Source organism: Ursus americanus, chromosome 2 (assembly GCF_024610735.1).
Source record: "Ursus americanus isolate L20-20 chromosome 2, mUrsAme1.1.p, whole genome shotgun sequence".
NCBI lineage: Eukaryota > Metazoa > Chordata > Mammalia > Carnivora > Ursidae > Ursus > Ursus americanus.
Window position 1 is genome coordinate 46,655,138 of NC_142128.1, and position 25,990 is coordinate 46,681,127.

At 48.3% G+C, this 25,990-nt stretch overlaps 1 protein-coding gene across 3 annotated transcripts in view; it reads left to right on the forward strand.

The window, feature by feature from the left end:
• Positions 1–25,990, forward strand: part of C2H1orf226 (chromosome 2 C1orf226 homolog) — a 267,134-nt gene that overhangs the window by 52,087 nt on the left and 189,057 nt on the right. For 2 of the 3 annotated variants that reach the window (XM_045809706.2, XM_045809708.2), the window contains exon 2: positions 21,648–21,719. The exons of the other annotated variant lie outside the window; for it this stretch is intronic. In XM_045809706.2, coding sequence (XP_045665662.2) covers positions 21,648–21,719 — 72 coding nt within the window. The remainder of the gene's footprint in view (positions 1–21,647; positions 21,720–25,990) is intronic. 3 annotated transcript variants of the gene reach the window in all.

Here is a 25,990-nt window from a genome sequence, read left to right on the forward strand (position 1 = left end):
TTCAGTCTTGTAAATTACTATATCCTATTGCAAAACAGAATCAACAGCAGATTTTGAAAAGAAAATGTCAGATTAGAACCTCAGATTCTGCTTTCCTGGTATGACACGTTGGGCTTGTGCTCATTTTCCCACTGCCTTCTGGATAAGTTTTTCCCCCCTCCCATGCTGCCGAGGTGGGTAAATGCCTTACCTTTTACTGGTGGGAAATCTGATGTCAGGTGGCTCACCAAAGTTCAGGAGACCAGCTGGTGGAAGAACCATAGTAAGCGGGTTGTGTTTTGTGTCTTTATCTTGAATTGCTTCTCAGCTAGCATGAAGGGAGCTGCCTTTGAGCAGACAGAGAAGGGCCTCTTGGCCTTTCTGGGATGAGTGCTGCCTTTCTAAACACACTCTGGGACTTTGGGAAGAGGCGATTGCATCAGGCCAACGAGAGCGCAGGTCGCAGGGCAGCAGCTCTGAGCTTCTGTGGGGGAATGGGTGACTCACGCAAAAGTGTACAAGGAGTGAGATTCCGGTCATCTTGGGACTTGGTCTCTGAGTCTCTGTCCTACTGAGTCCTCAGGGCCTTTGGTTCTGGTGATACAGGTGGGAGCTGAAAGTTGGAGCGCCGTGTTCCTTTGCTTCTTTGACTTTGTCCTGTGTGGAAGCTCCCCCCACCTCCATGCCCCAGAATAGGAGGCATAGCACGGTTTGCACTTGCAACAGCTCCCGTGGCCGGGCCGCCTCCCCGCATTTTCTGTCCATCTATCCACTCTTGGTCAATTTCAGCCTCTCAGCCACACTGATCTGTACATTCACATTCTAGGCCACTCTCCCCCCTACCCCCCAGAGCCATTTGTCTGTCCCTCTGCACTTCTGCAGTGCTATTGATTTGCTATTTGCATGCAGTTTAACTGGATTTGGGTTGGCATGTGTTTCTGGATGCTTTTATAGCTATTGATCTGATTTAATGGTACCCATCACCACAATTTCTGGGAGTGCTGTCTGGGAGCAACATGGTGTGTTGCTAACTGTTTTTTGCTTTAAAGCTGAGGCGGTCTAGGGACTCCGGGGCACTAGAGGTGAATCTCAGAGCTCTGTTTTCTTAAAGTTAGTGTGTGGGGACCTTTTTCTGCTCTTTCTGTGCTTGATTTCTAAACCCCTTCTTCATCTTACTCTGTTGCCTGCCTCCCATTCTGCTGTCCCCTTAATCAAAAACCTGATGCTTTCTCTCTACCGTGGGGCTTGGCATCTCTCCTGTGCCTTAACATATGCACACACGTGTGCATACACACATGATTCTGTCTCACTGTGGTGTTAGAGACCACACTGGGCCTTTCCCCTGGGTTTCCTCAGGCTCTTCCCCATCTGTGAATCCACAGACAACACCCTCCTTAACTGAGAGAAAGTTACGGTAGCTGTGGATTGGCTTGGAGTGTGTACATAAGCATCTCTATATCCGTGAGAGGGAGAATGTGTAAGAGGGAGTGCTGGTGTGGTCAGTGGAGCCCACTATCTGTCCCTCACATTAAACGTTACATGTAACCTGAAGAAATAGTAGAATGCGTTGGACAGATCCTTTGGATACAAAATGTATTGACTTGGTAAATAACTTCAGCTAATACAACAAATACATTGTGTATTAGTTGCCAATTATCTCAAAATTTAGCTCCCTAAAACAACCATAATCATTTATTACGTCACATAGTTTCTGTGGGTCAATTTTCCAGCAGCAGCTTAGCTGGGGGGCTCTTGCTCCAAGTCTTTTAGGAGATTGCTGTCCTCTGAAGACTTGACTGGGGAATCCAGTTCCAAGATGGCGTACTTGCATGGCTAGCAAATTGGAGCTGGCTGTTGCCTCACAGACCTGTCCATAGAGCTGCTTGGGTGTCTTCATGATGTGGCAGTTAGTTTCCCCAGAGCGAGTGACTAGAGAGAGGTAATGTCTTAAAAACCCAGCTACAGAATTCACACTCTGTCATTTCTATAATCTCTTACTGGTTACTCATATCAGCCTATTCACACTTGGAGGGAACTACACAGGGGTGTGAATACCAGGAGTGAGTCATTTAGAGCTGTCTTGGAGGCTGGCTACCACCCACCAAAATCTCAGTGGTTTATATCAGTATTTCTCACTTCTCACTGCACAGTCCTTCGTTCCATGCGGACCCAGACTCTTTCCATCTTGTTACCCTCCTTGAATGGGAAAGACGGCAGGATGTCCTGTGGGAGTCTTTTTTAATAACCAGATTTAGTGGGGGTGCACATCACTTCTCTTCACATTTTGTTGGCTAGAACTCACAAGATCTTCTTACAGGGCTTGGATAATGCCATCAAGCTGTTTTCAGTAAGGCAAGAACACGGATATCGATTGGTCTTGTGGTTTTTGCCTTATTTCACAAAGTCCTATAAACCTGTGGTAAAGGCTCTGTGTCCTTCCAGAAAGAACATTTTCAACTGAGTAGACGAGTGGCCTTCACAGCCCGTTAGTGAATCCTCCTACAGTCCTGGAGGGTGTTCTGCGTGCCCAGCACCTTTGGGCTGACCATGCTGGGGCAGCAGGGCAGTGAGCCCCAGGAGCAGGGGGACTCCATGGTGTCTTGAGCATTTCCTTTGACATCAAAGCTCTTCACAGAAGACTTTCCATGTGGTGGGGTGCTCTCCGTGCTCTCGTAGGTTATTTATTTTTCATATCCAAGCTTTCACTTAGGTATTCTCTCTATTGTCAGATGAGGAAACCGAGGCTCAGTCCATGAGGGTAACTCTCCTGAGACCGCCCCCACAGTCCGTATGTGATGATGTTGAGATGTAGACCCTTTCCACTCTACCAGGCTGCCTCAGAGCTCTCCCAGCGTGGGAACCAAGAGCGCTAACAGTCTGGCGTTGCTTTATGCTTGCAATCTTAAGAACTGCCTCTGCCTCTCCCTTGCTGGGAGAGAGATGGCGTCCGAAGGCGGTCCCCCAATGAGAGCCCGCTGCTGTGCGTCCTGGGAGCAGGGAGGGCTGTAGAAAGGTAGAGTCTGTGGCCCCCAGCCCAGAAGTCTGGGGCTTTGGTTTGGCTCTACTCTACCTTCTCCCTCTGATTGTACCTTGTGCTCCCCATCCTAACAGGCGGGGACCTGGTGCCACATTTCCACCATATTATCGTAATCGTATCACTTCTTGCTCTTGTAGGGCTTTATGCTTTTCAAAATCCATTCGTATCGATCACTCCATTGAGTCTCACACACACTCTCTTCCTCCTGAGGGTGGGACGAACAGGTCTTCTTACTCCTGTTTAGGGAGACTGAGGCCCAGAGAGGTTAGTGGGACAGTGGTGATGATGGAGCCGTGGTTTTCCTTTGGTTTCGTTTTGTATATGTGGGAAGAGTGGCCCAACAGGATAAGACTGTGGTAATGGGTGAAGGGTTTACAGTTCTTGGAATTTGTACAGAAATACACACATTGATATTAATGTGGTTATTAATTGCTTTGTTCTTTTTAAAAAAATTTTTTTAAAGATTTTATTAGCACGAGTGGTGGAGAGGGGCAGAGGGAGAGGGAGACAAGCAGACTCCGCACTGAGCAGGGAGCTCAACGCGGGGCTTCATGCCAGGACTGTGAGATCATGAGCTGATGGCAGTCTGAGGCTTGACTGACTGAACCACCCAGGTGCCCCTAATTGCTGTGTCCTTGAATAGCATTTTACTTTTTGCCCCCCACCCTGCATCCTGGGCAGATGACAGAGGAAGAAGCTGGTGTGGCTGAGTGCCGTTTTTCAGGGGGCATCCCTGTAACTGGTAAGCTGGTGCCTGCAAGACATCCCAGGGGGCTGGTCTTGCTCCTATTTCTTCCTTTTCTATACCTTTCCCCAGGAGCTGAGGCATTAAGGCCCTCCTGTAGGGGGCTGGTGTGCTTGGCTGGTAAGGCTGCTGGCACCTATAGCACTCCCATCCTGCTAGGCAAAGCAGGGCAGTAGACACTGATGCCTGGGGTGACCGACCAGGACAGGGACAGGGTTTGCCCAGGACTGGGGATTCCTCTGATGTGGAATTTTCAGTGCTAAAACCAGGAACGCTCTAGGCAAACTGAGATGGCTGGTCCCCTGGTTAGCCTTCACCCCCACTGCCCTTGCCCCTGCTGTTCATGCTCCAGGAACCTTGTGGCTCATGACAAGTGAGCCACTGGTGGAAGGCTCCTTTGTGGATGAGGGTCCTGGCTCAGCATCTGTTGCAGCATTTCCCTCTGCCCCAGTGGCTGCCTTCTGACCCGTGCTGACTGGCTTTTGGCCTCATCCCCTCCTTAGTGTTCTCTTCTCTGAACCTCCCAGAACTCCAAGGATGAGGTGGACCACTAACAAGGACATCTAAATCGTTTTGTTTAGTTTGTTTATAACGTGAATCTTTTCCACCTCTCCACAAAAATCTTTACTTAAAATATCAGTTTCTCCTTGTCTTTCATCAGACAAATGCAAACACTTGCTGTGCTTTGTCGGCCTCTCAGAATGGGAGGTAAACAGTGTGGTTTAGAAAGTTCAGGTTTTAGGCCGGGTTTGGCAGAGTCTGTCTTTTGTTTTCTAAAGCATTTCTCCGTGTCCCAGAGAGACCTTTGCCTGCAACCCCTTCTGTCCCTGTCCTGGACCACTACCTTTTCTGTAACCCGATTTCTCTTATATTTGTTCAAGGTCTTCTGCACAAGCCTTAACAAACCTGGTTCTTTGTTAGGACGGAGCTTGGTTATTCCTTATTATCCCCCTCCCCCCACAATCTCTTCTTGACTCCCTGATCTTTGGCAAATAGTGCTCTTTATCTTATTTTTTTCCCAGACATTTATTTATTTTAGGGGAGGAGGGGCGGAGGGAGAGGGAGAGAGAGTCTAAAATAGACTCCCTGCTGAGCATGGAGCCCGACTCAGGGCTCAGTCTTACCACCCCGAGATCATGACTTGAGCTGAAGTCAGGAGTTGGACGCTTAACCGACTGAGCCACCCAGGTGCCCTGTGTTCTGTAACTTTTGAATAAAGGACTACAGCTCTGATAAGCTGCTATATATTCTTCTCACAGTCTCATTTAATCCCCTTGGTAACCCCGCAAGGTTCCATTTCCCATGAAGAAGAGGAGGCACAGGGAGGTTGACCAGTTGGCTCCTATTGGTAGACCAGTTTAAAAGAGGCAGAGCTGGGTTTGGGACTGCCCAGTCTTTTCATCTCATTCTGTCCTGTGATTTTTAGAGCATTGACTTGGAGGCCAGGACACCTGGGTCATAGTCTCACCTTGAGTCTGTAACTAACTGGTGACATCGAGCAAAGCACTTGATCATTGGACATCAGTGTCCTGCCTTGTTGGAATATAACAAGAGGTAGGGGTGAAAACCTTTGGAGATGCTCTCCTGTGCTTATGCTTCTCTTCTATCATTTCTTTTCTCTGGGAAACTGTCTTCATAGTCCGTGTTCCCCTCATTTCTGCCTGTCTCACTGGCTACCCTTGTGGACTCTTCAATTGGACTTCTTGATTATCTTTGTGGCTTATCATTTTTCTCTTTCTTTTGGTGAGAGGAATTGTTACTGTGACTTTTGATTCCTTAGACTTCCTGCTTTCTCTAGATTACCTGGATTACCCTATCTGACACATCACTGCAAAAGTATTTGCTGTATGATGGGTGGTGGTGGTGATTAATGATTCTGCTATGAGGATTGTTGGGTGATCACCATGGGACGTTGGTTAACAGTCTGGGATTGCCTAAAGGTAGTAAAAGAACAGTATCTTAAAGGTTTTTGCTTAACAGGAAAAGGTACCATGGGCTCATTTGTTTGAGGGGCCAGGCTTTGTGCTGTGTTCGGATACGGCGGCTATCACAACAGCGGCCCCTAGTCATGGCAGTCTAGTTAGGGAGGACACAGTTAATCTAAGAATCCGACAAATAAAAACTCACAACTGATGAGTGAACCAAGCATAACAGGGAGAAGTAACCTACAGGGAGCTGAAAAGTGTAAGAACTGAGAATTTTATGTGCATTATCTCCTTGAACTTGACGTTGGCTCTGCAAGGAGGGGAGACTGCGTCCTATTTTATAGAACAATCCGAAGCCCAGGTATTTATCCAGATCGGAGTCCGAAGTCCGGGTTCTTTCTGCTATCCCTTGCTATCTCCCTTATGAGTCCATAATCCCAGCTTCTAATTCTCTGTGCAGAACCACCATCTGCCCTTGGGCAGAAAAGACGGAAGCTTCTATGTTGTGATTTGAAGTCTTCAGTTAGAAGGCATCCCTGTCCCCAAATACCCACTCTGTTGATCTGATGCTCAGGGCTGGAGACTGGCCGGTGACTGGCATGTGAAGATATTCGGTTTCCATGAGCTGCTGTGAAGGTACATGCATCACCTGGCTGGGCTAAGTAATTAGGCCATTTGCTGCCAGTGTTGTCCTACCGTGGGTTAATTTATGTAACTAGCTAGCTGTGTGTAGAGTGGGGGGAGGGACTTGGAACACTGATCTAGGGAAGAGGGGAAAGAAATCACGGGGAGAATCACTGCTGCCCGGGAAGGAGGGCTGGATACAGGCTACTTGGGAAGATGAGGGAAAGGATCTAAAGCAAGAAGTGAAAGTCACTAGAGACGAACTTTGTCTCGCTTGTTCTTAGTAATAACTGGTCTCTGTATTATTTCTCCTTTCAGAGAGAAAGTACACGATACCTCTATTTTCTCAACTCTTGTGTGAGAAGAAAGAACCAGTATCCGTGGTCTGCTTTGTACACGGATTAAAGACCAGGGCAGCCTAGTGGCTGAACCATGCGGGGAGGGACTCGGGTGTCTGTCTGGAGCTCCCATGCCCGCTGCTGCTCAGGGTTTGGTTGGTGTCAGGTTGAGAGCACAGCTTGCTGGGGCAGCTGGCCCTCTTGGGGACCTCTGGTTTCCCTCCCTGGCTCCTTTTCTTTGACTTCGTTACTCTTCACTTTATCCTTGTTTAGATTGCCCCCTCCTCCTGCCCCAGCCTGCCAGAGGGCACTCGTGTGTGCTCAGTAGAGCTGCTAGCACCTGAGACATCTTTCTGAGGAGAGTAGTGAAGCCTTATCCCTGATGCCCTTTGAACTCTATAGATCAGAAGAGCTAGGATGTGCGGAACACAAGGCCTGTGGCTGCTGGGGTGAGGAGAAATATCTTTACATATCTGAGGACAGAGTAGACTCTGCATCTTCATGGAGACCATGTTTTGCTTGTCCTAGACGGGAGAACTTTCTAACAGAGCTGTTGTCTGAGGTAGTGATCTCTTCATCAGGAGTGGTGTTTAAGTATTGGCTGGTTGATGACATGGCAGGCATTTATAGAAGAGATTAAAATTCCAGGTGTGACCGGTCAGAATGGCTAAAATTAACAAGTCAGGAAATGACAGATGTTGGCGAGGGTGTGGAGAAAGGGGAACCCTCTTACGCTCTTGGTGGGAATGCAGGCTGGTGCAGCCACTCTGGGAAACAGTAAGGAGGTTCCTCAAAAAGTTGAAAATAGAGCTGCCCTACGACCCAGCATCGCACTACTGGGTATTTACCCCAAAGATACAAATGTAGTGATCCGAAGGGGCACCTTCACCCCAATGTTTATAGCATCAATGTCCACAATAGCCAAACTATGGAAAGAGCCCAGATGTCCATCAACAGATGACTGGATAAAGAAGGTGTGGTCTGTACATACACAGTGGAATACTACTCAGACATCAAAAAAAAAAATGACATCTTGCCAGTTGCAATGACATGAATGGAACTAGAGGGTATTATGCTAAGCAAAATATGTCAGAGAAGGACAAATATTTGATCTCACTCACATGTGGAATTTAAGAAACAAAACAGCAGCATAGGGGAAGGGAGCGAAAAATAAAACAAGACGAAATCAGAGAGGGAGATAAACCATAAGAGACTCTTAAGCATAGGAAACAGAGTTGCTGGAGAGGAGATGGGGACAGTGTTGGGGGGGATGGGGTAACTGGGTGATGGGCATTAAGGAGGGCATGTGATGTAGTGAGCACTGGGCATCATATAAGACTGATGAATTATGGAACTCTACCTCTGAAACCAATACACTATGTTGATTAATTGAATTTAAAGAAATTAAAAAATTCCAGGTGTGTGTGTGTGTGTGTATGAATGTGTATGTGTATGTGGGGGATGTCAGGCAACATGATCTGTGTTTATCGTCCCTTCCAACCCTGAAATCTATTTGCTTTTCTTAATCTCATCAGGGCCTGACCTTTTCTTTTCTTCTTCCCCTTTCAGTCATGGTCTTGAATATTGGAATTTCTGAGTTGCAACATGTATAATACATTATTTTATCTTTTTTCTTGCTGTGTCTTTAAAAAAAAATCCATTCCTGCCTAGAAGATTAGTGCTGTTTGTGTTTTGGGATCACCCTAGTGAGCCTGGTTCACCCAGGCAGTCCCAGAAATGTCATGGCGTTGGGACTCTTTGCTTTAGAAGGTTCAGCATGAGACAGAAATAATCTATTTTGTGAGCTGATTTTCGTTTTATTGCATTGGAGAGTAGGAATATGAAATGAGATTGCTCTACTCTTACAATGTGGGGAAAATGCATATTCTTTGGGGGTGGGAAATAGATCTTCTGGAACGAGAACTAAAATTCAGGACGGTTATAGCTCATTTTTTCCCTAGGAATGCTTTATCTGATGAATTTAAGCATCTGGATGACAGCCAGCAATGCAGAACAGCCCAGAAGAGCCTTTGAGCACCCAGAGGGGCTGGGGAGGTCACAGCCTTGCCTTAAAGAGAGCACTTCGGAAGCTCTCTCAGAACGCAGTTTGGTTGTAATTCTCCTTTCCTGTCCACAGCGAATCAAAAGAACAACGGTTATTTTTCACGCATGTGTTTTGAAGATCACAGTTTTATTGAGATAAATTTACATACCCTACAATTCACTGTGTTAAGTATGTACGACTCCGTGGTTTCTCGTATATTCACACTGTTGTGTGACCACCACCACTGTAGGATTGCAGGCTTTTTCCATCCTCCCAAAGGAAAACTACCGTTACTGATCTCCCAGTTCCTGGCAACTGCTTATCTGCTTTCTGTTTCTATGGATTTGCCTGTCGTGGACATTTCCTATAATGTGTAGTCTTCGGTGACTCGCCTCTTTCACTTGGCATAATGTTGAAGTTTATCCATGCTGTAGCATGTATCAGCACTCCATTCCTTCTCTTCTTCTTCATCTTCACCTTCATCATCATCATAAATGGTTATGCCCCATTTTCTGTATGCATTCATGCATTGTTTGACATGTGGGATTTTTCCATTTTGGGGGCTGTTATGCACAATGTGGCTATGAGCATTCATGGACAAGTTTTTGGCGGGGTGCACACCTAGCAGTGGAAATGCTGGTTCCTGTGTTAACTCTGTTTCACTTTTTGAGGAACTGCCAAACTGTTTTCCAAAGTGGCCGCACTATTTATTTTTATAGCAATGTATGAGGATTCCAATTTCTCCATATCCTCATTAACACTTGTTATTTTGGGGCTTATTTTAGCCATCCTAGTGGGTGTGAAGTGTATCTCATTGTAGTGTTGACTTGCAGTTCCCTAATGTCTCATGATTCAGCATTTTTTCATGTGCTTATTGGCCATTTATCTTTTTGGGAGAAATGTCTATTCATAGCCTTTGTCCATTTTTTTATGCGGGTTGATTTTTATTGTTGAGTTGTAAGAGTTCTATTCTGGATGAAAGTCCCTTCTCAGATATGACTTACAAATATTTTCTCCCATTACAAGTGTTCTTAAGTCCAGTTTATTTTTCTTCTGTTTGTGCGTTTTGTGCCCTAAGAAACCATTGCCCGATCTAAGCTCATCAAGATTTACTCCTATGGTTTCTTCTAAGAATTTTGTAGTTTTAACGCTTAGATGTGTGCTGTATTTTGAGTTAACTGTATGTAATTGCGGTAGGAAAGAACTTCTTTTGCATTTGGATATTTAGTTGTCTCAGCACCATTGTTGGAAAGACCATCTTTTTTCCTCCAGTGCATTGTCTTGACACTCTTGTCAAAAATCAGTTGGCCATAAAGTTAAGGACTTATTTCTGGACTCTTGATTTTAGTCCGTTGATTCATATGCCCAGTTTTATATCGGTACCACACTGTATTGATTACTGTAATTATGTAGTGCTTTCTGAAATCGGGAAGTCCGAGTCCTACAACTTTGTTCTTTTCCAAGATTGTTTTGGCTGTTCTGGATCCCTTGGATTTCCACATGAATTTTTAGGATTGGCTTGTTGATTCCTGCAAGAAAAACCGATTGGATTTTGTGATACTGTAATGCAATAAATATGTATTTGGTTCCTGCTTCCAGACCCAGAGCTCCTAAAAACACTTGCAATTTCCTGAATGATAAGGGTGAGAAGAACATCTTTTGTTGTTCATAAGAAGCCTCTTTCAACCTTACTGTGAGTTGATGTTAATGAAGTGACTTAGTGGGCCCCTAGAAGCTTCAGCATGGGGGCTGCTTGGGAGAGAGGCACCAACCATGTGATTGGAAGGTTGGAACTTGGAGCCCCACTTCCTGACCTTAGGGGAAGGGAGCAGGGCTAGAGATTGAATTCAGTCTCAATGGCCAGTGACTAAATTAGGCCTGTGTAGTGGAACCTCCATAAAAACCGTAAACAATGGGTTTGGAGAGCTCCTGAGTCGGTTAACACCTAGAGGTGTTGGCAGGGTAGCCTGCCCAGAGAGGCTACCCGGAGCTCTCTGCCCCTTCCCACACACCTGCGTCCCTCTTTTTCTGGCTGTTGACTTGCGTCCTTTATAATAATTTGGTAATGGTAACTAAAGTGTTTCCCTGAGTTCTGTGAGCTGTTAAAGCAAATTATTGGACCTGTGAGGGGATCACAGGAATCCCTGACTTATAGATGGTTGATCAGAAGTATGGGGGGCTCAGGACTTCTGACCAGCGTCTGAAGGTGGGGGGCAGTGTGGTGGGGCTGAACTCTTAACCTGTGGGCATGTGCTAACTCTGGGTACTGAGTGTCAGAATTGAGTAAATTGTTAGGGCACCTAGTTGGTATTTGCAGAGAACTGGAGAATTACTTGGTGTGGAAGATCCACACATTGGTGTAAGAAGTGCTAGTTGATAAACAGGTTATAGATTCTAGTAGGTTGCTTTGAATTTGTAGATCGACTGGGGAGTGTTTCCATCTTAAGTCTTCCAATCCATGAACATGGAAAGTCTTCCTGCTGATTTAGGTCATCTTGAATTTTGCAGAGGTGTTTTTTAATCTTTAGAGTATAGCTCTTATGCTCCTTTGCTAAGTTTATTTCTAAGTATTTTATTTCTTGGATGCTATTATAAATGGAATTGTTTTCTTAATTTCATTTTTTGAAAAAGATTTTATTTCTATGCCAGCGAGAGAGCGCGAGCGAGAGTGCGCATGCGTGTGCAAGCAGAGGGAGCATCAGGTAGAGGGAGAAGTGGCTGCATGCTGAGCAAGGAGCCCGACGTGGGACTCAATCCCAGGACCCTGGGATCATGACCTGAGCCGAAGGCAGACGTTCAACTGACAGTGCCACCCAGGCAACCTTCTTAATTTCACTTTTAACTCCTTCGCTGACGCTGACTCTGTGTGTGTGTGTGTGTGTGTGTGTGTGTGTGTGTGTGTGTGTGTTCCTTAGGATTTCTAATGTACAAGATCATGTCCTCTATGAATAGGTAGTTTGGCTGCTGCTTTTCAAACCTGGATGCCTTTTATTTCTTTTTCTTGCCTGATTGGCTGGCTAGAACTCCCAGATCGTGTTGAATAGAAGTGATAAGGGCAGACCTCCTTGACATGGTCTGGATCTTAGGGGGAAAAACATTCAGTCTTTCACCATTAAGCATGATGATAGCTGTGGGTTCATTTGTTGGTTTATTACCCTTTATTAGATGGAGGAATTTTTCTATTGTTCATAGTTTGAGTATTTTCATCATGAAAGGATATTGGATTTTATCAAATACTTCTTGTCTGTTGGGTTGACTGAATGGCCTTTGATCTTTAGTTTATTAAGTGGTATGTTAACTGTCCTATGTTTAGCCAACCTTACATTCTTAGGATAAATCACACTTGGCCACCGTGTATAATCCTTTTTATAGGTTGGTGGATTTGTCTTGCTAGTACTTTCTTGAGGATTTGGGACAGCTATTGTTAAAGGCAGAAGCATATATAGCCTGTTGTTACCATTCTTGTGTTAACAGTGTAGGAAGCCTTCAATTCTAAAATCAGCCTCAAGGACTCATAAGGCGTAATAGTAATCTGGAGCCTGTTCTCACTGCCGTAGGACTTACACAGTAAATGATGTATTTAATGGTTATTCTGAATCCTGAAGAAATGTGTTGAGTTCTAACTCACAGACTCTCAGTTGTTAGGGCAGAGTATGATATATTTTAGGACGATTCTACTCAAGACTGTTCAAAATAGAGAAAAGTTGGGTATTTCAACGGGGGTACCTGCCAGTTATCTGGAAGTTTTACTCGATTGTGGGATTTCATTCCGTGATGCTGATAAACAATGAGTAGGTTAGAGCTTTTGCATCCCTGGCTCTGGGAAGGTCACGGCTCAGTCAGTCGGGAGGGAAATGTGGCCAGGTGCTTACCTCAAACCGCTCCTACCTGGTGAGGAGCCACTCCTGCTGCAGGGGTGAGGGAGTTTATCAGCTGTCCATGTGGCCCAGTCACACTCTGTTCCTAGCATTCACCCCTCCCCTCCTCACTCCTGTTTGAGCCTGTGGGACTGAATTCTTGGTTCCACCTTCCATTGACTCCATGGCATTTGGATCACCTTTTGCTTTGTCCAGTCATTAGTCTGTGAGAATCCTAGAGGCGATTATTGTAAAGCTACGAATTCTGTATCTTCAACGCCTTGTTGGCCCATAAAGCAAGAACATGATGATACAAAGAATATCCTGTCTTTATGGTTATGTGGTATTTATTTATAAAAGATTTTATTTGAGAGAGATCACAGAGAGGGAGAAGCAGGCTCCCCACTGAGCAGAGTCTGACACGGGACTCGATCCCAGGACCCCAAGATCATGACCTGAGCCGAAGGCAGACGCTTAACCGACTGAGCCCCCCAGGCGCGCCGGTGATGTGGTATTTTAGAAACTATGGAACGTTCATCTGCGTTATCTACTTTTGATTCTTACGACAACCCGGATGTTGAGGCCATGCGTATACCGGCTGTGTTCCCAGGAGGAAACCAAGGCTTGGAGAGGTTAAATACTCAGAATTCAGCTGGTACCGAGTGTTGGTGCTGCCCCAGGGTGAATGCCTGTGTTCTTTATGTGGAGAATCGAGGGATCTCTTTCCAGCATCATCTCTGGGGTCTTCTCCGTTTCCACAGTTCCATTCCCAAAGTCCTTCGATGAATCCGAGAGTGAGCCCTTGGCTTTCTACCCTTGCCCTGCGGTGGTTCCTTGGTTTTTGAGCTCCCGACCATTCGGGTGCCGGTACACAGGCCTCTGCATCTAGCTCCACCTTAGCTCAAGGTCGTGAACCAGGCCTTGGTGGAACAGACTGTCACCCTGCCGCTGTATCAGGTGGTGGGGGGCGGGTGGCGGTAGCGAGATGCACGTTGGTTCTGATCCTGCCACTCACAGCTGTGATTCGATTCTCTCTCAGCCCCAGTTTTGCCTTCTGTAAAATGAAGGTTTGGATCAAATGGCCCTTTATGGCCACTTCAGCTCTGTCCTCGGGGTCTGACTTTTCCTCTGATCCGTGGTATTTGTTCATCTTCCCATTCCTGGTTTACCTGGTTGTTTCACAGGTGGTGACTTAATTATCACATAGCCTGGGTCAGCGTTTCGCTTTGCTGTCACCGTGTCCCCCTTGTCCTTTTTTATCCCCCCAGAGGAGAAGTAAGCCAGGGGCCAAGAAAGCCTCCCACATGGACAGGGCAGAACGTGCTTCCTGGCCTCTGCCACTCGCCTGCCTCTGTGACGCGAGCCAGATTTTCATGTGGGCTGAGGCTTTCATTCAGGAGCTGGTAGTTGAAAGACCAGAACATTTTTTTCTGTCTTACTGCTTTTTCTCGCCCCTTTGCCCAGATCCCTCAGATCCTCATAATAAAGCGAAATAATCGGGCCAACGCATCCAAGCTTTTGCTAATGAACTAAAAGAACCCAAAGAGCCTCTCCGTGGGCTCGCTGGATGGTTCAGTCCGACCCTCTGTCCCTTGTGGAGGGGCGTATGACATTAGCATAAAGACAAGTCACCACAATGATTTTGCACCCAGCCCCTTCATGTGAGGAGCAGGAAGGATTCTGCTGTGATCTCCGGCACATTCATCGGCCCCCGCTGAGCCCCTGATCAATAGTGACACAGTCACGTCAGATGGCCCTCAAATAGTACTTCCTTTTTTGGATGGGCTGGGAGAGAGAGGAAGAAATATAAATGCCTCTTTCCTCTTAGACTACAAATAAGTAAAGACGTGGTGTGCAGCTGCATTTCAAGCATTTAGGAAGCTTTTCTGGGTGTGTGTGTGTGTAGGGAGAGGAGGGCTGGGGAACCTGCCCTGAGGCGGCTTCTGCCTTGGTGCTGTCAGGGGTGAGGACACTGGTAAATGTCCATACGGGGACTTCTAAGTCCCCATGCCCCTCCCGCACACCTCCACACCTGGAGAGCACAGAGCAGGCTGCAGAAGTGGGGCCGTGACACCCGGAGGCGACGTTTTTCCTCCCCTCCCCCAGAGCGGTTGGTAGAAGGTCATTGGCTGAGTGTGTGCCCTGGAATCTGGGGCCGCGCTGCCTGCAGTTAATGCTGCTTTGTTCGATGCTAAATGAGGCGAGAACTTTCACCCAGGTCACATTCATAATCCCGCTCAGCAGGACGCTCAGCTGGGCACCAAGAGCCGTTTTGGAGGCGGGGAGGAACTTTCCCGTTGGAGCGGTGGCGCCGGCCTGGAGCGGGCCGAGTGGGCTGCTTGGCCCCAGGTCTGTGGCTTGGGCAGCTCCCCGAACGGGCGTGGGCTGCGCTCGCCCCCTCCTGCACTCGGCAGGCACTTGAGTGCTACTCTGCCGGGCCCTGTTCTGAGGGCTGGGGAGATGGGGACGGAGAGGGCAAGGTGCTGGCCCTGCAGGAGCTCCCGTTCTCCTGCGGGAGGCCGGTGATGACCGTGGGGGTGAGGCACACCCCGCAACTGCAGACCGCATAAAATGCCGGGAAGGAAACCAAAGGGCGGATGGGAAAAAGGGCTTGGGTGGGTCATAGTGACGGACGTGTAGGAAGGACTGGCAGGATACCCCTCTAAGTACCGTTTACATGCTCCTCTTTTACTGTTCTTTGTGATGTCTTCTTGGACATGCTTCCTAAGGTTCCTTTTGGATTTGAAGTCCTCTGTTCTATGATTCTAAGTTTCTATTTTTCTTAAATTTTTAAAGATTTTGAGAGAGGCAGGGGAGAGGGGCAGAGGGAGAGGGAGAAGCAGACTCTCCAATGAGCAGGGAGCCCAGTATGGGGCTCGGTCCCAGGACCCAGAGATCATGACCCGAGCCAAAAGCAGACAAGGCAGGTGCTTAACCGACTGAGCCACCCAGCAGCCCCGGATTCTAGGTTTTTAGACAGTATCAAGACAGGATTGGTTAAGGGACTAGTTCAGATGGGCCCCCCACTGGTGGTTTCTAGATTCCAGCAGGGTATCAGACTGCTTGGGCATGTTTTTGAGAGGAGGACGCAGTGTGGCCAGGAAACCGGGGGGTGAGGGGGAGGATATGAGCAGGTAGGCAGGGCGACAGAAGAGAAGCCAGGCTGGATTTGGACCCGAAAGGAGAGCACCTGCCCAGATGTAGGCAAGGAAGTCAGGAGCTGGGGAGACCTAGCCCTTCCTCTGTGTTCTGCTGTCTGCTTTGGGCCTCACTGCCCTTCTCTGACAGGAAGGGCTTCCTCCTGAATGTCACGTGGCGTTTGCCATGGGCTGGGGCTGTTTAACTGCATGGTTTTCAAAGAGAAGATTGGAGCTGGGAAGGCAGAATCTAGGGACCTTTACATTGTACCCCTTAATGGGGGCCCTTGTCTTTTGCCCCCAGGAAAACATGGCCCTGTGGCCTTGCCCATGCTGGCCAGTCAGTAGGGCTTTAACAGCCCTTTGACACAAGATTCTGCTATTGTCCTCTGAAGAGTGTTCGTTTGTGTTCTCCATGATGGTTGGTCCTAAGTCCTAAATCTGCCACTCCTGGGTGGGCTGCTGCCACCTTCTCCTGGGCTCCTTGGAATCTCCCATGCAAATGTGTCGTTTGGAGGTCAACCACGAGTCTGGCTAGGGTTGACATGATTCGGGGGTCACCCTGGAGGACCCCCTTCTGTTGGCGATTTCTGCCCCCCATTCTCTGGTTCCTCTGGCTGTCCCATCTCTGGTGTCCTGACCTCACAGGCTATCTGGGCTTCTGGGACCGAGCTCTAGCCAGCTGGAGCTGTGCAAACCACACAAACCGAGCCTCGTGTGGGGGAGTCGCCGCCTTTCAGAGCTGATTCCCTGCCAAGCCCTGCCTGTTGTCGGTCTCTCTCCAGTGCCTGCAAGCTTATTTTTATGACTTCAAGTAACAGGCTTCATGTTTTAGGGTTACAGAACAATTGGGAGGCAAAGACCGAGTTCCCATATACCCCTTACTGCCTCCGCACCCTCCACCCCCCATACACACATGGTTTCCCCTCTCAGCATCTTGCATTAGGGCGGTGCATTGGTTACGACTGAGTCAATACTGATATGTCGTTACTAACATCCTAGTTGGTGTTTCAGTTCACTTCCTTGTACGTTCTCTGCAAAGCTTTTTTTTTTTTTTTTAATCTCATCCAGACTTTATATTTATTGCTTGTCGGAGGCCTAGTCCCATGATACAGTTCCTCCAACGTTATCAGAGGCAGAATCATCTGATACATTTATTTTTGACTCCTATATCAGTTTTGTGTGATTCTTTTTTTTTTTTTTACGTCTCTGGAAATAGTTGACAGAAACCTTGTAAATTAAAGGGAATTCCTGGAGAAGGTGGTGGCAGAATGTCTAACAAGTCCACGGGTGGCTGCCAGGTCTTGCTGCTTTTTAGTGCTGTGATTCACGGGCCAGAAGACCCTACACACAGGGCAGTTTATCAGTGTCTCTAGGAGTTAATCTCCAGAACGTGGAAGCAAGAAAACGAAAGTAATTTCAGGAGGTATTAATTTAACACCAAGGCTGAGGTTGTCGAGAAACTTACAAAAAATACCCGAAGTCCTTCGGTTTAACCTTATTTGCAGCTACCTCCTGCTTATCTGAAAGATGAAGCCGCAGATAAAATGAACACAGGTGATCTTGTGTCTTGATCACCTGCTACAAATTGCATCTTCCAAGTTTTGTTTTTTTTTCTTCTTCTTGATGCTGATGAAAAAGAAGTAGGCCTGGATATTTTAAAACTCCTTTATTCTCCCCTTAAGCTCTGCGGTGGTAGTTCTGAATAGCAGCCCTATGAGATGCCCCGCAGCAGGGATTCCTACAGAATCCTGCAGAAGCCTTACAGAATGCCAGGTGGCTCAGAATCCACCGACAGAAAGGTCTGATGCACTTCATCTCCGGGTAAGCCAGGAATTGCGTGTGCTGCCAGAGGAGGCTTGGGTCCAGCTCAGGTGCCGGCATGAGAGTCAGGTGAGTTTATGGAATCACAGCGGGGGCACCACACGGGCTGGGCTGGCTGACGGGAGGAAGCTGGCCGCTGCCTCTGATGCTGGGACACCAGTCAGAGTCCAGGGCTCAGGCCTCTCCTGCCCCTCCTTGGAGCGCGGGGGGTGAATATGTTCCTCCTTGGAGGATTCCGGTCAGGTAGTCGCGTTTCACCAGTGATGAGGAAGTCCTATATGCAGCCATGTGTTGAGGACCATGGATGGTGGAGGACTGGAGAGAGAGAGGGCAGAAGAGGAGCGTTCCATGTACAGGGAAGGGCACATGTAGAGAGGCCTTTCACAACGACGAAGGGGCCGGTGGTGTGAGAGGAAGCCGTGCGGTGTAGGCCACACGGGCAGGGGGAGCCACGCCGAGGGCTCTGATGGGTCTCTTCAGAGCAGTTGGCAGCAAGCGGGTGGGATCCTTAGGGGTGATGCAAGAGCGTTTGCATTGGAGAATGCTCACTCTGACAGCCTCGTGGGGAGGGGTTTGGAGGGGCCCTGGGGACAGTGGAGAGAACTGTGAGGGGACACTGTGTGGATGAAGTCAGAAGGAAGGGTTTTGTGGGATGAGGTGGTGGCACTGTGGGAGGGAGAAGTGGGGAAGCTCGTGGCAGGATGGCCCCCAGCTTTCAGGCTTGAACGACTGACCCGTGGATGTTCTGGGGGCTGTTAATCAAGATGAGGAAGCCCCGGTGAGGAGCACGGTGTGGGCGATGGGGAGGGAGAGAGCACGAGTTTCCTTTCTGGAAACAATTTGATTCCTGGGCATGGAGCCGACCTGCCTGTGTTGTCATAGGAGCCTCGGCACCCAGGGTCCAGCAGGAGAGGCAGAGAAAGGGGATGCCGTTTCTGAGCGAGAACCTGTCACCGTGTGTCAGCCTTTGGCCGAAGGCAGGATTTTGCCTGATCGCTGCAGGAGGTGACAGAAGCCGGGATCTTGAAAGGCTGTTAGCTCGGCAGGTGGATGGGATTAAGGCCTGGGAGCCAAATTCCCAAAGTAGTGTGGGGAACCCCTGTCCCGCTCACCCCAGAAATGATGGCAAGCTTGGCCATGGAAGTTGAGTGGTTGTAAGGACCAGCCTCTAGCAGGTGGGTCTGGGCCCGGACTGGGTCCTGCACTCACTCTCTCAGGATCGAGACCCCGATGGACTGCAGTCCGTTGTGGAGGTGGTCATGCTTTGTGCTTGACACAGGTGGTTGTGAGGTCATACTTGCCCCTACGGCAGCACTGACTTTCTGGACTGGTTTTGCCCCGAGGAGAGGGCTTTCCGACCTCCCCCTGCTCCCCTGGCACTGTGCTCCTGCTTTGTGACTCATGTCGTTAGTGTGACTATCTAGCTTTTGACTAGATGTGGACCTGAACCGTAGCTTAGGTTTCCTTTTAATCTGTTTGACCCTGAGGGCATCTGATGTGGGTTGCCTGCTCCGGACGGATTCTCAGAAAGGCAGATTTAGGGCTTCACGGTTGGGAAGAAAGGCAGTCCAGTGTGGGCGTGCATGGTGTGCATGGACTTAAGCTCTGAGTATGTGCGCTGACCATGTGGGTGTGAGAGGAGTGTGTGTGTGGGGTCTGTGTGCATGTGGCATGTGTAGTGTGTGAGCCATGTGCGTGTGAAGGTGTAGGGTGTGTGCGAACACACGTACCAGCATGGGGGGTGGCGGATGGAGTGGAGGAGGCCCTAACAGGTGGAGAGTTTGGGTGTTCTCGTGTGAGCACCTTTTAAGGAAACCTGTCCAAAGCCAGAAAGCCACCTCTCCTTTCTCTCCTCCTCTCTGCACCTCATGTTTCCTGACTGCTTTGGGGTTCTCTGCCCAGCAGCCTCCTTTCTGCAGGGGGAGAGATCTGCTGGGTGGAGGTAGCAGGGTGGGGATAGGTCCCCTCTGGGCATTTGTGTTCCGGCTCCGGAGTGGATCTCACTGGGCAGCAGGCCCTCCTGCTGTGGCAGGGGTCAGTGTCGGGGGACGGTCCAGGCTCACCTGTAACGAGTGACCTTGCTAGGTCTTGAGGTCCTGGCTCTCACATGACGACTGAGGGAACATGAGCCCCTGAAGGTCTGAGTGCTTGGAGTTCAGGGCAGGAGCCTCCAGGTGTGCAGGACCCGGGACCCTATAGAAACTGCCGGAGCTCCTGGGAAGTTGGGCAGTCACAACCCCAGGCCTCGTGTCGTTCTGGAATGTGTCGGTCACAGACATGCTGAATGATGCCGCAGGGCCCCAGCAGAACTCAGAGGGGAGAACCCCCAACCGTGTTTAAATCCAACCACACTCTTCGATCCAGGGGGCTTCATGTACCTGAGCGAGTTGCCAGGTGCTTTTTCCACAGGTACGCTGCTCCTGCATGCTGTGGCGGGGCTGTTGGCCTTGGGCCCAGACGGCAGCATGCTCACGGCTTACCCCTGGCTGCTGGGGTTGTGCCTCAGGGTATGAGCACGGAATGGATCACTCCCTGGGGGAAATCCTTTGCAGTATTTAGCTTTTGGAACCTTCCGTACTGGGGCTAGCCTTAGCTCCAAATTTCAGAAAGAACTTTCTCTTCCTGTAACCATAGGAAATACGGGCTGACTGTCCTCTTATCTTTTATGAATGCAGTCTTTGCTTAGGTAGACTTTTAAGTTATTTTGGGGCTGTTAATTTCTAGGACATCCCCCAGGCTATTTTATGTAATCCGAATGTAAAAAGGGAAGGCAGACCCAGTAGGTCAGTATGGAACGGGATGGTGTATATGGAGAACTGATATCGTATGTGCTTAAAAGATGTCCCTCCTCTTTTCTTGTTTCATCCTACTAAGGAATGATCTCAAGATATTTCTGTACTTCTTTTTTTTTTTTTTTTAAAGATTTTATTTATTTAACAGAGATAGAGACAGCCAGCGAGAGAGGGAACACAGCAGGGGGAGTGGGAGAGGAAGAAGCAGGCTCATAGTGGAGGAGCCTGATGTGGGGCTCGATCCCAGAACACCGGGATCACGCCCTGAGCCAAGCGCCCCACCCAGGCGCCCCAAGATATTTCTGTACTTCTGATCTTGCAATCCTACTTGTAGAAGTCCAACCTACAGAGCTCCTTGGATGAGCTCCGAGCTCTGTAGATGATGGGGTCATGGAAGCAGTGTTGTTACTCGTGACAGAGGGTAGGTGTCTGTCAGGGGAGCCATCACAGGTCATGTGCCAACGTATATGCATTGGCAGAGCAAAATGCCCAAATTGTATTTAGAGTAACCAAAAACAAACCCAACATGCAGAACAATGTGAAGAGTGAAATGTTTTTTACGTATAATAAATTCCTTTGTGTCTGTGAATGTATGTGTCCATCAGTGCACGGTAAGAGGTGTCAAACTATCAAGGGGGGGAACTTTATTCTTTTGCTCTGTGTATTTCTGCTTTATTTGAATAGTGTACTATGAGGAAGTATCTGTATATTAAACATTGACCTGAATGTCATTTGGTTTTAAAAATAACTCAAAAGTTTTAGGAGATTAAAATTTTTTTTAGAAGAGTATATTTTAAAAATAGTGTGTTCCTTTCCTCCAGTTAGGAGCTTAGTCAAGTGTATGAGGTCTCTATAATATCCAGGGCTAGCTCACTGAAATGCCATTAATTGAAAAAAACAAAAACAAACCAACATATATTCCTTTTGGGGGGGCAGGATGCTGTAATATAAACAAAGCATCTTTGTGTAAGAGATTTATGCCTTCTCTCATTTGATCTTTCCCGAAATCCCATTTAACCAAAGAGACAAAGGCAAAGTATCCTGCCCCAAAGACAGCAGTGGGGGATTGAGCACGCCCAAGTCTTTCGGATTCAGGAGCGTGCTCAGTGGAGTGCCGGGCTCCGCTGAGTTTCTGATCAAGAGCCAGATGGAAGAGGAAGCAGTGGTCTCTTGTTTAGTTGTTTTTTAAATAAAGTTAGAAGTCGTCCCCGAACAAGACGCCCCTTTGGCTCTTTCCTCCTCTGCAAAAGAGGGAGCTTAACTGGATGTCCTCCTTCTGCTAACATTCTGTGAGCCGACACCCTCGCCGCCCTCTTCTCACCGAGTGCTTGCTTCCTCCCTGCAGTACGTCGGAAGCCTGGATGTGCCGAGGCCCAACAGCAGAGTGGAGATCGTGGCTGCCATGCGCCGGATCCGGGTGAGTGGCTGGAGAGGGGGCTGTGCGGAGTCAGACCCCAGCATCTTCTCTGTTGGCCCTTTGGATGGTGCTGGGGGTACCGGCGTGGATGGCTGCACCCACGGCAAACCCCAAACCCTGCTCCGTGTAGTCTCCAGGGAAGCTGTTCTGAGTTGGGTGATTGATCTTGATTAAAGGCTAAGGTTAAGGTGGATGTGATGGCTGGAGGGACACTCTGCTCCCCCCTTTCCTGGCCTGTTGCTTCTGAAACGGAGATGCACGTAGCTTGAGGACATGTGCGGTCTGCCGGGGAGTGAGCGAGAATGGTGAAGGATCTTTGTTTATTCAGATTTTAGGGAAAATGTTTGAGAATTAGTTGCTAATTGACTCAAAACATTAAAAAAGTAAAGCAATTTACTGTGGTATATAAGAAGGTTGACTTGTATTTTTAAGAACAAATGTGGAATTTCAGGCAAAATTTCCATGGTCCATTGCTTTAGGCTCTGAAAGTGTGTACGTTCTCCTCTGTCTAGCATTTTGGGGATCTTTTAGCAGAGTCTAGTAAACATTTCAGCCTGTTGCTTTCTGACTTTGATACACAGAGCAGGGATTGAACAAGAATTAAGTTGTCTTCTGATCACAGTGAAGGAATTTGTCTGTGTGGTCTGCATTGAAATAGAAGCTGCTTTAAAATTGTACATTTCGAAGGTAGGTTTGGGATTGGTCGAATGGAATTTGCCGGACTTTTTGGAGAGAATGGGTGTTGGAGGTGGCTGGATTGGTCATCCTGGGTGTAGCCATTTCTACCTAAATGGAGAAACTATAGCAGATGTTGGGAGCTTCAGTTGGCTTTTTGCCAATTTTATTTCCAGCCAATTCATCCCATCCACAGAAACCTCAGTTCAGTGTCAGCAGTTTGGGGAAGAAAATTAGTATGTTTGCTCCTGTTTCTCTGAGCAGTCCATTAGCTTATTAAAATAACTTTTTCGGGGTGGCTGGGTAGCTCAGTCAGTTAGGCGTCTGACTCTTGATCTTAGCTCAGGTCTTGATCTCAGGGTCATGAGTTCAAGCCCTGCATTGGGCTCCATGCTGGGTGTGGAGCCCACTTCAAAACAAAACAAAAAAACCAACTAAAGTAACTTTTTCACTGCCTTGATCCTCCCAGTCCTTAAGCATTTTTTAAGTTGAATTTGTCGAAATGATTAAAAAAAAATGCCATTTTTCATGGATGTGGGAGTTGCTTCAAAGCCCTTACACATGGGTTCGTTCAGTGGTCACAGCAAGCTGTGGAGTGTGTGGGGGGGTCTTGTTACCCTCATTTTTGAGATTAAACTGGAGCTCGGAGGGGTTGTGAGGGGTCCCCGGGTCTAGGAAGTGGTGGGCATGTGGCCTGAGTGCAGTACCCCACTTGGTCTCAAGAGCCTACGTGAGATCCTTCGTCCCAGTGGCTTCAGGCTTGCCTTTCAGTGTATCCCAGGCCTCTCCTCTTTTCTTTCTTCGCCTTCCCGCTCAGATAGAGAGCACAGCGGCCTTGACAGGGGGGTGTTGGGTGGGGCTTCCCGTGGCTGGGATGGCCACCTGCTCTCACCAAGCTTGGCACTGTTGCAGCTATAAGGGGCTGGACCTGGGGCTGGCCTGTCCTTGGGGTTTCACCAGAAACGTCCCTCTTTTCTTCATATTTGACTAAGACACAGGAAATACATTGTCATTAATACCCTTATCATAATTAGAGTCATATCTCTGTTAATATTAGCTGTCAGGAGTGATACTACGTGTCAGGTACTTCAGTTGGCCTTTTAGTGTAGAAAATAATTTATTATCTGTTATTTGCAACTGCTCTAGACGAGGTGAGGATAGTGTCACGTTTTGTAGGTGAGGAGGCGGGGAGGCTAAGTAAGTGGTTCTAGGTCCCACCCAGCGCGGCGCTGCCCCCTCTGGGACCCGGCTCTTTGACGCCGATGTGGGTGATGTGGGCCCAGTTGGTGAACCAAAGGGTTGGGACATGGAACTTCCCCAGTGAGGGAGTGCAGGCAGAAGCACCGCTTTGTAGAAGGAACAGAGCTTACCTGTGCGGCAAACCTTTCCTCAAAGCTGTGGAGGGCTGGGGTGTCCGGCAGGACCGGTCATGCCCTGGGAGCTAGGGGCCTGCGGGGCTGGAGCGGCCCCATCTCCCCTGCCCTCGTCACCTGTTAGCCCGCGTGGTCCTGCACCAGGAGCTCCCGTCCCTGTGACCTGCTTCCAGTGCTTAATGAGCAAGCGGCTCATTAAATTAGAGGGAGAAATACATTGGCCAGAAAGCTGCTTGGTCTGGCTGGCCGGGCCCTTGTTTAGACGGGCCGCCATAACAGCAAGTGCTCTGGGTGTGTGTTTTACTCCGAAACCCCCAATTCACTGCTCGGTCCAGGCTGCTGTTTTCTTTGCCTCTCTCCCTTTCAAGAGCTGTTTTGGCTGTAATTACAGTCGTCAAGAACCAAGGCCTGGGATTTCTGTGTAAAGGACTGTTCCTGACTTTCTTTGTATGTGGCCTGGTGCCAGGCCAACGTTGGGCAGGACAGTTTGGGGATTGGGTGGCTGGATGCTCTTGCAGATTCGAAGATGCAGGCCTCCCAGCGTGGCCAGCACAGAGGGCTGGACCTCCGAGAAGCTGCTGTGACAAGGATCACGGTGTCTTACATCTGGGGGCCTTGCCGAGCCCTTTATGTGCCAGTCTCCCCAATCTCTCCGGTGCTGTGCAGAGAGAAGGAAGCCCACAGAAGAAGTGACTGGCCTGAGGGGGGCCACGTTCATCCTCAGGGCCGGGGCCACAGCAGGTGTATTGGCCCTTCTTCCTTCCTCAGTTCCCCACTGTGGTGTGGACTCTGCACTGAATATGTGGATTTTGTTGATTTGTTGTTGTTTTTAAAGATTTTATTTATTTATTGAGAGAGAGAGAGAGAGGAAGCATGAACGGGGTAAGGGGCAGAGGGAGAGGGAGAAGCAGACTCCCTGCTGAGCAGGGAGCCCGATGTGGGGCTGGAGCCCAAGTTGCTGGGATCATGACCTGAGCTGAAGGCAGACGCTTAACCAACTGAGCCACGCAGATGCCCCGTCTGTGTTGATTTGACCTGTGTTCTTCATCTTCCTCCCTCCCCTCCCCCTGCTGCCCCACCCCCCAGTCTATTTCTCATTTGTTCTCTGGCTGTATAGATTTTCTTTTAAAATTTATGTTCCCTGTTTTGGGTATTTTTTTTTCTTTTTCCCTTTATAATGTACTTTCAAGATTTTTAAAATGTTTAAAAAACACATTAAATGTGACCATTTTTAAACGTGGAGTTCAGTGCTGGTGTTCACATAGTGCCACGGATCTTTTTAAAACTTCTTCCTCTTGCATAACAAACTCTGTATGAAGCACCAGTTCTCTTTCCCTCTTCCCCCAGCCCTTGGCAACCACCTTTATACTCTGGTTTCTATGATTTTGGCTGCTTAGATACCTCATAAATGGAATCCTACTGTATTTGTCATTTTGTGACTGGCTTAATTCATTTAGCATAATATCCTTGAGGTTCATCTCTGCTGTGGCATGTGACAGGATTTCCTTCCTTTATGAGACTGTGTAGTAGTCAATTGTATGTGTATAATTAACACATTTTCTTTATTCATTCATCTGTTGATGGGCACTTGGGTCTCTTCTCCCTTTTGGCTTTTATGAATAATGCTGCAGTGAACATGGATGTGCAAATATCTCTTTGAGATCCTGCTTTGAATTCTTTTGGCTCTATACCCAGATGTGGGATGGCCGAATTATATGACAATTCTATTTTTAATGTTTTGTATTGTCTTCCATAATGGTTGTATCATTTAAAATTCTCACCCATGGTACACAAGGATTTCAAGATTTTTTTTTTTTTTAATTTTAGTAATGCGTGCCTTCTTGATGCTGGATCTTTAAATAGATGGGCTTCCTTTTCTGGAAAGGATCTGTTGGGGTGGGAAGCACTAAGCATGGGGGGGGGGGTCAGGAAGCAGAGCATTCACGGTGGATTGCCAGGCTACCTGCTGTCACCGAGGCTTGCTGGCCGAACTGCCCCTTGCCAGGGCATGGGGGGTTCCTTGTACTTCTGAGGACTGGGTTTGGGGTTGTGAATGTCTGTAACTTCAGTGTCACGCCGTTCTTGGTACGAAGTGGCACCTACGTGGAGTGAGTCATCAGGACTTCTTAGAAGATCTCTCCTGAGTGTAACCTTTCACCTTCTGCTTCTCTGCTGCTCCCCAAGTAGAGCCCCTTCCAGCCTGCCCTGGTCCCCTGGTGTCCC